Source organism: Convolutriloba macropyga, chromosome 3 (assembly GCF_964194025.1).
Source record: "Convolutriloba macropyga chromosome 3, txConMacr16.3, whole genome shotgun sequence".
Taxonomy (NCBI): Eukaryota; Metazoa; Xenacoelomorpha; order Acoela; family Convolutidae; genus Convolutriloba; species Convolutriloba macropyga.
In genome coordinates this window covers 46,164,484-46,181,226 of record NC_134470.1, presented here as the reverse complement: position 1 = coordinate 46,181,226, position 16,743 = coordinate 46,164,484, and the positions used below count along the sequence as shown (strand labels likewise).

General features: G+C 37.7%; 1 protein-coding gene across 1 annotated transcript in view; it reads right to left on the bottom strand.

Moving 5' to 3' along the window:
- Positions 1-5,752: 5,752 nt before the first annotated feature.
- LOC142336237 (uncharacterized) overlaps positions 5,753-16,743 on the bottom strand; it is a 59,178-nt gene continuing 48,187 nt past the window's right edge. The window contains exon 4 of the mRNA XM_075384916.1: positions 5,753-6,828. Within this exon, the coding sequence (XP_075241031.1) occupies positions 6,178-6,828 (651 nt within the window). The 3' untranslated portion in view covers positions 5,753-6,177. The remainder of the gene's footprint in view (positions 6,829-16,743) is intronic.

Sequence of the window (16,743 nt, the reverse complement as noted above, 5' to 3'; positions counted from 1 at the left end):
AATAAAACGTTTACGCTTAACGTCGATTTTCGCAGGGCAAATACGAAATGAGGAGGCTGAGAAACAAGAACAAGATGCCCAGCTAGTTAAAAACACTTAAATTCTGCGCTAAGCTTCAAAAACAAATAGAGCTCAAGGCAGTTCAGGGCTTGGAGGAAGAACATCGCCAACGTGCTTCTGCAGCCAAATTAAACGAGATTAAGCAAAATCATGGATAATCGTTCATTTTTAGTCACCACTCAAATTAACTAAATTCGCTACAGATAGGAGATTCAATAGAAGTCAAAAACTGGTACACGACTGGCTAAATTCGTTTCCTCCCGGTAATTTACTAACTGTCAGTATTGAATCTAACTTTTTGCGTGCGGATTTGGTAACTGCCCACCCTCCCGTTCAAGATACTGCCGTTAATAATCCTCCAGAAAACCTAGGTAATTGTTGCCGGTAACTTAAACCAAATTGAAATGCTTCCTCAGTACAGATTGCCTCAGTACAGAAAAGTACGGTAAGTTTAACAACGCAATCAATTCTCGGTCTTCAACCGATGATGTTAAATTGACATACTTTAAGAAACTTGTAGCTGGCAACGCTAAAAAAGCTATCACTGGGTCCAATTGATCAAATTCACCACTTTTCTTTCATTGGAGATGCACAATAGCGATAACATCATTAGCTATTCAAGGTGCAATTGAACTCTCGTTAGGTTTTTTTATATTACTCTCAGATGATTCGAATTTAAGAGGTGTTGCGCTTCTCAGCTCTGTAGTACAGAAGTTAACACCCAAAATGAAAGACTCGTCGCCACTATTCACTGTCAAAAAGCGTTGGTTGAATCCTACTCTTCTGGATTTCAACGAACGGTTAAGATAGATGACCGAAGCGCACAATTCAATGAATAAAACCTCCACTATAACAAGGGCTGAAAATACCAGTTACTCAGTAAAAAAGACCTAAATTGCATTAAAGGCATTTGCAACATTTACTCAACAAAATTTTAGTCAGAAGCCGCAACAGAGTTCTCCGCCAATATCAACCTCCGGCGCATAGTATGCAAAGGCAACCGTTGGCTGTGGGAATGCCGTGCTCTTAACAAAAAACACCCGCGAAGCAACCTGAGTTTTTAGCTGAGGCAAAGCCCTTTTCTCTTGTTTGCGTGATAAAAATATGTTCAAGCAGTGCACAAGTCCCCGTAATCATTGGAAAGACGGCTGCAACAACTCCCATAACACCTTACTCTATGGAGCTGAAGAGTTTTTTCCACCTAAATCCTCGACAAAGAACATTAAAAAACCCACGTCAAGTCCAGGTGCTAGTAAGCCTTATACTGGTCACAAGCAACCAATTAAGACGACCACTTTGTCTTCTATCACGGATGTCAAAACCCTCCTTGAGTTGACAGCATTGCAAATGACTAATTCTTCTGGTACTAATACAACGACGTTGGTTTTATGCGATACCGCTTGCAGTAACTCCTGGGTTTTCAACAGTCTCGCAGTTGGATTTGATTTGCAGGGTACCTCCATAAATTTGAACGTACAGGGTATAAATAAGTGTGAACTCAATGACAAGAAAAGTGTTCAATTGACTGTCACACCTCACAAAGATCATGAATTCAAAGATTTCACTCTACGCCTCTATGTGGGGGAAACAATGAACCTAGACTCTGACATCAATCATAATAAATCCTTGCAGGAAACGTACCCGCAATAAGCGACCCTATATCCAGTACGGTCCAGCTATGGAGACATTGAGATGATACTTGGAGAGGATGTCTTTCTTTTCATCCGTCCGTTGGAGTACTTTGCAGCCGACAAAAATGACTATTCGCTTGCCCATGGGTTGGGTTGTAAGGGGCCCGCTTCCGTCACACTCAAGTTTAAGCCAACAAACGTGTTTCAAAGCCAATATTGAACAGGATTATGTTTTCGTTTTCAGTCATGTTACATAGTGGAGTCATGCGGTGCGTACAATCAAACTGACCCACAAACCGCATGGGGGGCTCGAGCCCTTGGAATGACTCAATCAACGACTTTTCATAATGACTGAATGTACAATATTGTGGGCTGACGATTACATTCAGGTCCCAGACCACTACTTTTGTCATTGGTGCGGCTTAGGTATCTCGGAAAGTGGATCTCGACGGTCCTTGACGCTCACATGTTCGAACAGTGGTCGGATAAAAATTGCTATCTATCACATTATCTCGGAATCAGCCCGAACAAAGTGCACAGGGTACTTAATGTTGCAGCAATTATCCACTGTACGTCTTTGAACATTTCTTTGCTCACATTCCTTGACTTATAACTTAAACCATGTGCCCCACTCTAAAACTTAATCCATGTGCTAATTAGGTTCTGTCGACATCAGTTTGCCGTGTCCGCAGATGTCGAGGATATGTCCCTACAGGTTAGTGTCCCTGACTGTGACCAATCTTCGCCGAGTTTTTGTGGCGGCTGAACCCTATTACACCTGTTACAAAAGTTGTGGTCTACCAGTACACAAGCTACACAATCGGGGCTAGGGATTCGTTCACATGTGCAATCTATGCATTACAACGCACCGCTCTTGACAACGTCCACGTTAGCAACCTAAACCGTCCTAGAGAGCTTCTTCACGGACGATTAGTTAGAGTAGAAGCAGTCGCTTGAGAGGGCTCTGAATGGATTGAAGGAATTGGTGCGTCTTCTCCATTCAGATTTAATAAAGTTTGCTAAGTTTGTAAGAAATGTGCCAAATCGGGCTGATCAAATCAATGAGTTGCCTCAATCTACCGAACCCAAAGTAATTGCGGTGATGAGAAATCTTCGCACGTGATTGGGTTGAATTGAGACTACAACAATGATACGCTATTTGTGAGTGATACGCTAAGTTCCTCAAGTATTTAATCCCATTTTTTTAGTGGCACCATTTACCGTTGAGGCTCGATTGTTGCTAAAGGACACCTGGCGTGTCAGCTGGCAGCACTGGGACGAAGAACTATTGAAAGACACTGCTGACAAATTCCTCAATTGGAGTGTGCAATTACCCAAGCTTGCCGAAATAACTCTACTCCGGAACTACTCTTAGGGAACTTCTGAAAACCTGAAACTACATATGTTTGGGATAGTTCGCAAGAAAGAAGTTTCTAAGGCGATTACGTTTCTTCGAGCTCGAGTAAGTACTTCGAATGGGCCCCAAACGGAGCTTGCGTTTCTCTTGGGTAAAGCTCGCATAGTACCTATGAAGGCGATGTTTTTCAAAGCTCGAATTATAGGCTGCACTACTAGCCGCTCGATTGATCAGGATATCTGTCGAGCTCTCACAGTGAATGTCAACAGGGTTTTCATATGGACGGACTGCACTCTTGTCCTACCATGTCCTATTTCTACAATCCAGCACACAAATTCATTTCAATTCGTGTTTGCAAGACCTTAGAAAAAGCTAGCGTTGACGATTGGAACCACGCTGCCTCAAGTGATAACGGATAGACGCTTGTACTCGTGGTATATCCGCTGATGATTTGCAATCAGGCAGCTGGGTGAGGGGCCAGATATCTTCAGAACCAAGCCATTGCCGTTCGAAACAAGCACTGAGGTAATTAGTAACGTCACACTTGGTATAGCAAACAACAAAAATGACGATACCATCACATCATTGACCGCATCCTTAACTAAGTTAACTAAGGACCCGCCCCCGAAACTAATTCTCTTCGATAAGTTGTTCTTATCAAAATTTGCTACAAATAATACCATAGGAACTACGTCGGCTACCTTTTACTGTATGCCATTTTTCTGCCAATGGTTGTAATATATGTTCAACTGAGCTTGAATATCGCAAGGAAAGTTTTTTAATACCGAAAAAAAGATCTTTTCGAAAACATCCGTTAAGCGGAATAGTCGTATTACTCCCTTTTCCTTTGTCGGACCAATTTGTCTAATCCGTTCAGTTGTCCGCATCAAACATCCTGCCGTCCTAGACGCATGCCACGAACTTGCATAGAGTTTTCTTTGGCATATCCACGTAAAAAATCACCACCAAAGCGTTAACTGCGGGCTAAAGTACAAGAACATTATGTCATCCTCAAACTACAGTCCTCATTGCGTTACATTATGTCTAACTGTGTTACGTGCAGAATGTTCCGCGCTGTCACTATTCAATCCATCATGGCTGACCTCGCAGCAGAAAGATTTATGTAACAATCTCGTCCCTTTAACAACATTACCAACACCGGGGTTGATTACTTTGGCCTTTTTACGTCCTTTTTTTGTTCGTTGGACTATCGAGAAGAGGTAGGGATTCCTTTAAGATTGTTTGACCACCCGCGCTCTCCATGAAGAAATCGTCTTGTTCATGGAAGCTAATTCATGTGTAATGGGAATACAGTGGTTTGTCCCTCGTCCAGGTACTCTTGGCATGATCTGCTCAGATAATGGTATCAATTTCCTAAAGTACTAACATTATTGCTGCCAAACTTGCCCAAAAAGGCATTAAGTGCACCCTGTGCGCCACACCAAGTTGGCATCTGGGAGAGGATGGTGCGCAGTTTAAAGCGCGTACATTACATTATACTTGGAACACGTCACCTCACAGATGAAGTTTTGAATACTAATTTTTTCTGGTATAACACGCACTTAATTGACGTCTGTTAACTCCAGTAAGAGCCGACCTGTCCGATCTAGCCACTTTAACACCTATCTTTTTTTGGTTGGTAGCCAAGCAACTGTTTCCGTTTCCGTTATTGGTGTAAATGAGGTTGATTAACGTAAGCGCTACGCCCGCCTACAGTCCTACGCTAACGCTATTTGGCCACGTTGGATCAAAGAGTACGTCTCGGCATTGAACCGAAGTTGTAGTGGCAGACACTTCTCGAGCAACACCCAAAGACCGGTCGCATGGTTTGGGTAGTTCAGGAGACCAAACCTAGTGTTTACTGCCCTACTGCACGGATCACTGAACTCCGTTACGGTTCCGACAGCGTCGCACGCGCCTCCGTCTTGTGTATGCCCACCTGATTGCTTTTCCGCCCGCTTGTTAAACTTGTCCTGATCCTGCCAACATCTTCTGGGCCGGAGGGTTTTACCAAGATAACTGGAGTGTAAATAAAGCGTGATAATATAAATCACGCATTCGAAGTTTGTATAGAATTGCGTCTAATATACGTAGAATGATCTGAGAGTCTGTTCAACATTATTTTAAGTTTTCCTAATAATAAAACCGATGAAATTAGACAAGATTCGTCTCTATAATTTTCGGTTTTTTCGATTCATTTTGGTGAACGTCTTTGAACTTGTTCGTGATTAGACAAAATATCGGCCAAATGAGCATCCAAAACTGCCATCTAAAATCGCTGTAGCATTTATACGCACGGAGATCTTGAATATGTTGTATTACGGTACGTGTGATGCTCTTGAATATGTTATAAAACCTTTGAATTGAACTCCTCGGTAGACTACTAATGTATATGCAAAATGTTTTAATTGTAATTCAGGGTCAGTTCTCCTTGTTTCAATAACCGACGCCATTCTGGACTTCTCGCCAAGAAAATTAGATCTCATAAAGAGTTGAAATATCGCCACTTTGCTTTTGTTCATGCTAGTTAAAGGGCTGAATGATTTTCTGACTTCAGTAAACTAACACCTTTTCATTTAATTTTAACTTTAATCGCATTTAGGACAAACACATTGTCGAATATGATATTTATGACAGACTTTATAGACTTTACACTTTAACAGAAACTCTTGTGGTCAATTAAAATTTCTCGATCGGAAAATGCTTTCGTGATAAAATCAAATTTTCTATAATGAAACGATACAACTCAAATTGCTATTGGCATAAAATAATAGAACAAGAATAAAATTAATGACTTCTTGTTTAGTTTTTAATTGGTCTACTACAAACGATTTTCTAGAGACGTTCAGTAATTTACAAACTGAAGTTGTCGTTTAAACTTTTTTAAAGTTTTTGTGTGGAACATTAATCTGTCGAACTTTTCAGGCCATTCCGAAATTTGTTCACAGTGTCACAGTTTGTTGAGTCGACAAATGAGAGCTGACAATATCTTTTCAGCAGTCAAGTAGCAAGGCACAGCAATCTCACAATTAGCACAATAAGCAATCATTAACAGCGAACAATAAATTGCATTTGAGATCACGCAATTTTTGAATCACCGCCTTCGTAACTTGGTGAAATTGCTTCAAATTATTGACTGTTTCCTCTAGGGTTGTATGGTGAAATCGGTGCTAAGGGGCGCCCTTGCATTAAAGACGCAAACTGATTTTGTGAGGGTGATGGTTGACTTGGACCAGGCTGGCCAGGTAAAATAGTGGAAGCCGAGTTGGTTCCAACCACGGAATGATTGTGAATTGCTGGGTTGATTCCTGCCACTGAAGTTTGTTGACCTCCGATTGGAGGCATGGAATTGATACTGGAACTCTGAGCGTGCAAGTGTGGGGGGTGCTGACTCATGCTAGTATTGCTATTGGGCATCGATTGTTTCAGAGGGAGTTTCTGCGAAGAACCTTGGTTGCCATTTTGGGCAACCGCACCTTGGTTTGGGTTTTGTCCTGGGTTGTTCACCATTTGTGTTTGTTGCTGGTGCTGCATCATTTGAGGAGGTGGAAACCCAACATAATTGTGAATGTGGTTATGTACGTGGTGTGAAGCGATGGGGGTGGTCGGGACGGAAGGGGTGGGAACATGTGATGTCTGCTGCATTTGTTGTTGTGATGTTTGTTGTTGTGAGACGGGAGGTTGCATTTGGATTTGAGAGGAGGAGTTGTTTGAGGTCGGAACTGAGGGAGTCATCAATGAATCGGCGGCTGATTCTGCAATGTGTTGAGCGTTCACTTCCTGAAACCAAAGAAAATTTGACGTCTTTATGGTACACAATTTTCAGAATCTTTTCTAAAACCAAGTTTAACCTTTTGGCGAAAAATGCTTTGACATTTACAACTCCCATTGCACCACCTTAATTCAGAAGTAGTATCTTTGATAGCTATCAAAATAGTCGAATGGAAAATTAGGTTTTTAATAGTGAGTGATGCCTCACATCTTAGCATCGGTTTTATGAAGGCCGAGTTAGATTTTTCAACTTCAATCATTATATTTGAGCTTTTCAAAATTTTGAGCGCTATCGCATCGAAACCGTAAACTGAAAAAAAAACAAAACTTTTTTTGTTAAAGGCAGCTTTGTGGGAGTACGTTTTGTATCGTTTGCTAGCTTCAGTTTTTGAGTTTCTATAGTGACGCTCAAAATGGTGTTAGGCTTGAAACATTTAATAACGATTTACTGGTTTCGATCTGAGCAGAGCAATAATTTTTTCTGCAACCAGGTTGCGACCTCAAATGGGGAACAAGTTTTTGCGTACTTAACCCAACCTCTGGAAGTGGTCTTGTTTTATGGGCCCTCATAGCTCTCAAGTGCAGGAATAGCTACAACTTTAAAGTAAACAGATACATTGAATTGACACTTGGAGCTATTAGGGAATTCTTCCCAATATTTATTGACCGATTTTAATTTGGCACAGATTCCCAAAACAAGCCAATGCTATTAAGAAGAAAGGGAGTTAAAAGTGGGTTTCCAAGTCCCCGCTAAAGACACTATAGCCGCTAGTCACTACCAATTAGGACAAAGGCGCTCACTCCCAAATTGCATTCAGGCTGAAATCTTTCAAACCAATTCCATTTACAACCATATCCACTAAGCACAACAGCAACTAGGCCGAAATGAGCAACTACATAAAACAGTTTTTATTTCAAACAGTTAGAACAAATAAAGATGTTCAGTTTTTGCTACACGCAGACAAAATTTGCTCATAATTAGAATCAGCTATTCAGATCAACTGTAACCATAATGTCGGCACGGAAAACAACCAAATTTTTCACAATTATGCCGTAACGGGAAAATAGAAAAATATTCCCTGTTCTAGATTTAGGTATCGTATCACCCAGGTTCAGTTCGCATTGAAGTCAACCAATAGTTACCTTATAAATAACCTTCACTATTTTTGAGCTAAACTGGCAAGAAATAAAACGGCCTTTTATATCTGAACTGAAGCAATTTCCGGCGTAGTGATAATTGTACTGAAATGAGCTTATTCGTCGAACTTCACTCTTTCTTGGCGTTCTAAACTTTTACTTATCTGGGTGCTAAAGCCATTGAGAAGCGCAGATTGAGTTGGGGACATTTCACAATAAAGCATGAAAAGATTTGTGGCTGTTATTAGAAGGTGGTTTGAAACGTGCACATTTATTTAACTAACAGTTAGCACTTCTGTGCCCGTAAATTCCCCAGGAGTATTCTTCCCAATCCTACAGGCTGCCACTAGGTTTGAAATAAGGCACCAGTTATTAACTGATCAACTTAATATTGCTACAAACAGCCCAACATTTCACTTCCCACATAGAACGAATAGTTGATCGAAAAATTAAATTTAACAACAACAGCATAAACAAGAGATGTTTGTTTATAAAAATTGAAAATATTGCATAGTTTACTTCCCAAAATATGCGAATTTGGATGCCAAGAACCGTTTCCACAAAGTTGAATTCAAAACAACTTTTAGCAATAAGGACAGAACCATTGTTTGAGCACACCCCTTGAAAAGTTATCAAAAATTGTACAGCAAACTTTGTTTGAGATATTCTCAAAATTAACCTTATACTACTGTCGAGTTCTATTGGATTTCGAAAGACAGAGTTTCAGAGTAGAAATTAATTATTCTGGCAGCCAGATATTGCAATTTCGCAGCAGGGGAATAAGAGAGGGTATTAACACCATAAGGAGTAAATACAATCAGATTGTCCATAAACCGGTTGGCATTTGAGCCTTCATTTCAAACTGGACCGCATTTAATCTGTTAATATTGTCACACAGTCCTGTTTGCTATTCACCTTCATTTTTCTACAACTGCGCATATTTATTTTTAAAAAACAACCTTTGTAAATCGAATAAAATAACGCGCTGTTTTGAGAAATCAGTGCTTGAAAATATGAATTTAAGTACATATTTTAAATACCTCGCTGATTTTACTCAAATAGGTTCTCTAGATCAGCCTTCAACCAAAATACTCATTTTATATTTAACAGTCTTAATTTTACAATACTTATTCTTTTGCCCCGCATGTGAATCGCTTTCACTTTGATATCACGGTCAAAGAAGACAATTACACTTTCAAATTCTGAGTTCCTACATACAGGCCGTGATTTACTCCCTATAATTGGCACTAACTTCAACAAAATTTAACAGGCGCTATTCGAAATGACAACATGGCATTATTTTGTCTAGGCATGGCATAAATCCGGGCCAGTGGTCTCGAAACACATTTGGCATTATCTTTCAAAATGTGAGAGAAACTAAAGTAATGTGTGTTTGCGAGACAAATGACAAAGTTTACTCGTAAATAGAACGAATGCGCTATTTGTTTACAGTCCCAATAGATCTAATTTCACACTTCATAAAGCAATTAGATAGAAAATCGCACCTGTGAGGCATCAGCCAATAAAATGATTACAATAGCGAGCCAAACATATATCCTAAAAATTAATAGGTTTACAACGGACACCTAAAAGCAGGTGAAGAGTAATGAAAATTAACTGAAGGTTTTTATCGTTTTCGGAAACTTCATTGCCAAACTCGGAGGCCAGGCAGCGTTGTTGAACAAATTCGAGAGAGCGATAAGAATTGTGTGATAGTGTTTTCAAACCAAATCTCGTTGGGGTAACAACAGTTGCATAATTTATCGATGTGGTAAATCGTTAGCGACCGATTAATACTAGAAACACCTGGAACAGTGGCGTAACACTGTTTGGCCTATGATACAGGAAATCCTCAAATACAAGCCCTTAAATACCATAACTTTTCATTGATCAGATTACAAAACCAGATTTTAACAAGGAGGCTCAGTAATCTGCGTTTGCTCACAAGGTTCCGATCCTGATCAGTCACATTTTTGACTTAATTGTCTACCAAATGAAGAGATAAATTGTTCAAAAAAAATTGGTTTATCCATTAAAAAAAACCGCTTTAAACTCAGACCATTAAAAAAAATAAATAATGCCTCATTAGAGGGCCTATTGAGGAAAGCCTATTAATGACTCTAGGAGACAAGACAGACAACAAAAATGAATAACAACAACAAGCTCAGTTACGACCAAAACTCAATGTCCATCTATTTTAAAAGAGCTTGATAACAAAGTCAAAATAGCATCAGATAAAACTCATTTTAAAGAAATTGACTTGCAATTCACCAGCAGGACCTGGCTTTAGTGAGAATAATTAAAATGCTGACAACAAACAAATAAGTCAAAGTTGAAAAATACGTTTCTACTATTTGAAAACAATTTATTTCAGAGACATGAAACCCATAAGCAATGCACTGATATCACTAAATGAGCTCATTTATACCTCGATAGGACACCATAGAGACAGTTCATTATCCAGAATGTATTAGGAATACAAAAAAAACAAATAGAGGCAAAAATCAGAACAATAATTACGAGAAAACGTTGTCGAATGATTGAAAATCATGATCTATTCACTAAAAACATTAAATAGAACCAGTTGCGCTTCGATTCATTTTTAATAAAGTGATAAGTGACTTTTCAGTAACGTGATAATTGGTCAAGACAACAAAAAGAACAACAAAATTGAAAAAGTTTAAAAATCGAAACAAAAGCTTAAATTCACATTTAGACGAATACAGTCACAACTCAAAACTTTACAAATAATTTTTCACAAACAGTTTTGAATCCAAACAAATCATGGCTTTTTTGCTGAAATTTTAATGTATTTTCAGCTACTTTCACTTCGTCGTAGATTTGATTCATCAATATTGAGCCGTGATTTGAAAAGATTCTGGTCTGTAATTAAGAAAAACAAAAAAGGCAAAAAACTTTTAAAATAACATTTCAAATTTTTAATTGTGAAATTCCACAATTAGACTGACAATAATCTTGCTATCGCTGCTCGTCCAGTGAAAAATTATTCTAATTGTTCCAAAATCTCTGAACTAATTGTTCCAAATTTTACCGGAATAGCTAAAGACAAAAAAGTCAATATCTCAAGAAATAATGAATTGTGGATAATTACGAATGACCATTTGGGTAGCAAAAAACATTGGGTATCAACTGAAAGCATTCAATAACTTCTTTAATGGCTCCTTAGATAGCAAATGAGTCCTTTGAATATTTAGACTCAAGCATAAGACTACAAAAATAACAACAAATGCTGGCAAAGCTCAAGCTTCCACTAAAAGTTAAAAAAAATCATTTTTGGGATCCAAAAAACATGAGCTTCCTTTAGAGAACACATTTTTTTTGGCCTCATTTTAACAAAAATGGTATCTTAAATTAATTAAAACTCACTAAAAACAGACTCGTCTGTAATTGTCACGAAGAAAATTGCAAAACATGTTATAAAAGGGACAGAATCCAAAGACAAAACAATATTTTTTCGTTGCAAAAGCAACTGTGAAACGAAAACTGGCCTTGATATCACTGCGGGGCTTTAAAAAAAATCGTTCCAAATAATTGATGAAATCTGCTCAAAAAATCACCTATATAATACAGATCCAATTTTAAGCGAAAACAAGCATGCTGTCAACAAATCGGTTGCATTTTTTGCAAAACTGGCAAAAAGAACTCGCAAGATTTAAAGTGGGCGGTCGTGGAGCACAGCAATTACTTTAAAAAAACTTAAAAAACAAAATGGGACAAATAGCAAACGCAAAAAAGCCCAATTTAATACCAAACCAAAAAAAAACTGTAACCAAAAAAAATAGTCGTAACCAAAGACGACGAAGATAACGGCACAAGCTCAAATGACTGCTGACGAGCTACCACAACAAAGTTAACTTCTTAATATCTATTATCTACCACCTAATTATATATCATAAGTCCATTTGCAAAAAATCAGTTTCATATGAGAGAAGTCATAAAAATCTCGAACCAGTTTACGCTCTTCAGATACCAAATGATAACGTGTCCTCGTAAACAAAAATACCATTTTCCAAAAAGAAACAAGGTGATCTAATTGCTATGGCAATATACAGCGTGCCTATACTTCCGCTCACCGACATGCTTGAAGACCAACATTTGATTCATAAATGGTAGGCAGATGAAGGTAACGTGGCTGGTAGCCATGAATCACTAAGAATCGTACTGGAGAAGCTCGTTGAACAAGGCAATAATGCATTTGGCTACGATGTAGTCAAATGGCATCAATACAAAACCGGAATTTGTTCAAATGGCCAGCAAACATTTTTTGGGATTTGATGTTGATATTATCGAAGGTCATCGTGTTCTGGGTTCAGTTATTGATTCCGATAACAAATGCAATTACTTCATGAAAGAAAAATTAATGACCTATTCTAGCGTGCATAGTAGAACCGCCAAACAAAGTAGGCTGTACCCTCAGATTGTGTACAAATCATTTACAAATCGTCTGCAATATATGCTGACTTTCAGTGCACGAGCTACATGAAATTCTGACAGTGCTGCATGAAAACGAAAGCGTACTCAAGAAAAATTTTATCCTTTCATAGGTGAACCACTCTTCTTTCAATGATAAAAATCGGAAGCTTTTCTCTTCCGGTTAAAGAAAACAGTTTAAACATTGTTATACATGAAGACAGGGCAAATGAATATGAAAATGAATATGGCTATGCGCATATCAGACAATGAAATCCGTGACTCTTGCCAATCTGCTCAATGAGGTTTGCAACGATGCCGAAATAGAGCCCTGTCTGCACTTTGCAAGGTGAAATCTTCGCAAAAAGAAGTACCGCTACTTGTGACGATAGCAACGCTAATGGCTTCTCCGAATCACGTTGCAGCAGAACGCTCTTTGATATGAAACTGTTTAATCCGTATGCTAAGAATTTCATACCATACGCATACATTTACAAGCATCTTCAAGAAGCTGAAATACGAGCGAAGGACAATAGAAGTCGACAAAGCTACCTTCTGTCCGTTAATCTTCTCCAGTGCAGGAGGAGCGGGTCCGCCCGCATCAAAAGTCATACAGAGATTGGCTACCACGATTAACGATAAGGAAGAGGATTCGTATTCGGACGCGATTTGATCACTTACATTGCGAAAAAATATGTTTCGCGATCTTGCGTAGCTCCATACTCTGGCTCCCTACAGTAGAAGCCTCAACAAGAATCATCGTAATAGAAAGGCGGCTGCTGTCCTAGATAAGTCTCTATAAGTTTATTTAAAATATTCATCCAAAATCACCCCATTTTATAATGAATTCTGATTCTCATATTTATTGTGTTCGTAATTCTGATGGTCGTCTATCTTGTTTTCGATGCTCTAATTTTTGAATGCTGTCACGATTTATAAATGTATATTGGAGTTGAGTTGTCCCCTCCGAGTTGACCGATCACCCCTTTTAGGGGAGGGGCTTTCGTTAAATTGACCATTGTATTTTTCAAGGCTGAAATAGTTGCATACGCCGATTTTAACGACACTTTTGATGTTGCAAGAGCTGAGAACAAAAAATCAAGAGCCAGTAGAATGGCTTCCAACATCGAACATCAACCACCGTGTGGGAATAACATTTTCATTCATTAAAACAATTCGTCAAAGTCTATCGCTTCATCAAACAATCGTCATTTTTATCCTTTCTTGTTACAAAAACCATAATTCAAAAAGTCTTCGAGTCAAGTTGAATGAGTGATAAGTCTCCTGCTCTTGTTATTTTTTTTAATTTGAAAAACTAATAGTTTTAAAATATGAAATTTAAGGTAAACGCGCTGATTCTTTAGTTTAAAAAAATCATCGAGTTTCTTCAGTGCAAGGTAAACAATTTTGAATGAAAACTTCGTATTTTCTTAACAATCTATCTCCTTTTCTTCTGTCTGAAAGCGCCCTTTTGAAGAAATTCATGTTAAAAGACAGGAAGAAACCAGTTTTCAAAACTGTTCAGTTGAAGAAATCGGAAAAAATTGAAAACGGGGATTGAAATGGCATATAACGAGTGATTAAAAACTACTCGAACTGATTGTAAAATAATTCTTTCCTGCTTAACCGCCAACTATTCAATGTAGACCACCAATGGAACCTTTTTATCATGCTAACCAACAAAGAATTCCAATAAAATGCTCAAAATGAAAACATATACTACAAATAATTAACCTAAACACTGCGTTCAAAGTTACTTTAGATTGACTTATCGTGCCATTTTATTTCAGCAAAAAAGGGAAATCAGCTCATTGAAATTTTGACAACATCGTAAACTACTCATGTTGACTCAACAAAATTGAAAGCCTTGAAATCAATGTAGATTATTTCAATTCTTTTCACTAATTTTTGTGCCCTATTTTTTCTCTAACACTGTTTTTTTTCAGAATTAATATTAACGCATTGCTGACTAAATTTTACGCGAATACATTTCAATAATGAACCGAGATGCTCATTACTGAGGCAAATTAATTGACTGCTTGCTTCAGTATTGTAAAATGCCCAAAGCAAAAACATTAAAAACTAACTTATTGCCGTACACTGGGCTGCGAACAACAACAGGGCTAATGATGAGTGTTCTAATAATGACTAAAGGACTAATTTATCGCAATAGAAATAAATTGCATATTTTCACTTTAGTTTACGAAGTTTACAAAAAACATTGAGTGCGACAAAAAATAAAGATTCAAGTTAAATTCTGTTCTGTTAAGTCTTACAATGGTTTAATTATCCAATTGTGATTTAAGTTCTCAAGTTTTCAGATTAAGAAAATAACCAGATCTGAAGAGAACTTAAAAAACAACAAAATTAAAGATTTCTACCCCAATCTAGAGTGACATGTTTAGGCTGGTGACTATATCGGTCAGTAGCCCCGTGATTCTCTCTTCCACTCTCACAGGGAAGGCATCACAAAAGCAAGGTTGCCTCAGTTCATTTATTTTCCCACTTGGCTTACTTTTCCATTTCACTACCTTCCTCACAACTGGGCCACTAATAATACCACTACTATTACTACTACATACGTATAAATTGTGATACAGGGAACGGGCGAAGAGAGAGAGAGAGAGAGAGAGAGAGAGAGAGAGAGAGAGGAGAGGGGGAAAGTGGAAAAATAAAAGTGGGAAAAGCGACATTGAAAGGTCTATTTGAGTAATAGGATTTAATACCCCAATTCCTTGTGGGAGCCGGCCGCTCAGCTTGCTTGCTTTGCTACACAAATACTACTATTCGCTTTTAAGGTCTGTTTATTCCTAGCAGCCAAACTCTGCTGTTATATATTTGCAAATTGGGAGCATACGCGTCGCTGTGCTAGCATTTATTGATTTTTATTGGATAGTAGCTAAACTTTCACCAAATCAACATATTCAGTCGCGCAGAATTGAAAATAACATTTAAATTCTTTGCTAATCTGTATTCAGACAAGCTAATTTAATAATTTAATCTGAATTTTGTCTCTTTAGCTGTCTAACCAGAAACCAAAAATTATTTTTTAAAACCGAATTTTCAGTCTGCGTCGATTGTCATTCAATGTACACTTCAAACTGGTTTAATCAAAAAGCGATTTATTACGACAGAAAAGTAAACACGGGTTCAAAATAAAAAACTCAATTGGTTCAGAAATGAAACCAAAAATGGTAACACGGTTGTGATACCTTCCGAAACGGTTGCACATATGTATTCCACATTACACAATAGCGTTGATTACTTTACTTTACCTTTACTTGCCATTTTTTTTACTTAATGTAAAAAATCGTAGTGTTAAAAAAATCTAACTTACTTATTCTATATTTGAACAAAACCACATTTCCGGAAAAGCTCCCTATGTGCTCTGCTATTTGAAGTGTACCACTCACTTTAGTTCTTAAGTAACTCAGCTACAAAAATAGGTTGTAACAATTTAAAATAACCCATTTTTCTGGAAATGATGAATACTTCAAAAAATAAAAATACAAATCAAAATATTCGTTGAGCCTACCATTCTAAACTTCAAATGCAGCCCTTTAAAAAGCAAGCAAAAGCGCTACTTGCAGATTAAAGCAGATGATGTTGAGACAAGCAAAAGAAGAGAAAACCTAACTTAAAAAAAGTATCGCTATTCGCTGAGTAAACAGTGTGTACGAAGGGCACTATTCCTTTGCACAAAAAGTATTTTTTTAGTCACCTATTTTTGGACTAATTCGGGACTCCAGTTCAATCATCTTCAGCTTTCAATTTATTGAGATTTATTTCAGTCCCTGAAATTATTAAGCATTAATTAAACATGACAGATTACTTGGCTAATTGAAGCAAGCAAATCGATGCAAAATGTCTTCTGATTATCAACAATTTCGATCAAAAACACGCTTCGCAAACATTTTTGAAACAGAGATTTTTTAAAAAAAATCTACAGAATATGATACGGGGATAATACCACATTAGCAAATGAACTTTTCACGACAGAGAGGCTTAGTAGGAATGACGAAATGAGATTGAGCAGAAAATTTGGACCAATTAAAAGAGAAAAGTTTGACATGTTTATTCACTTGATTGAATAAGAAGAGAAGATTTAGTTCCAGTATTAAATGGGATTGAAACAACTAAACAATACTCAGCCCTGTTAAAGTAGGGGCACACAGGGGAGAAGGAGGGTGTACATACAAACGACGATCACTTAAAAACCGACATACAAAATAGCCGAAAAAAAAACAGGAAATAATTATAGGAATAATTGATTTTTTCCTTTCATTAGTTAGATGGTCGAATCTGTGCAAAAAAATTGTTAAATTATCTATGACCCGATTTTTTAAAAAGTAGTTG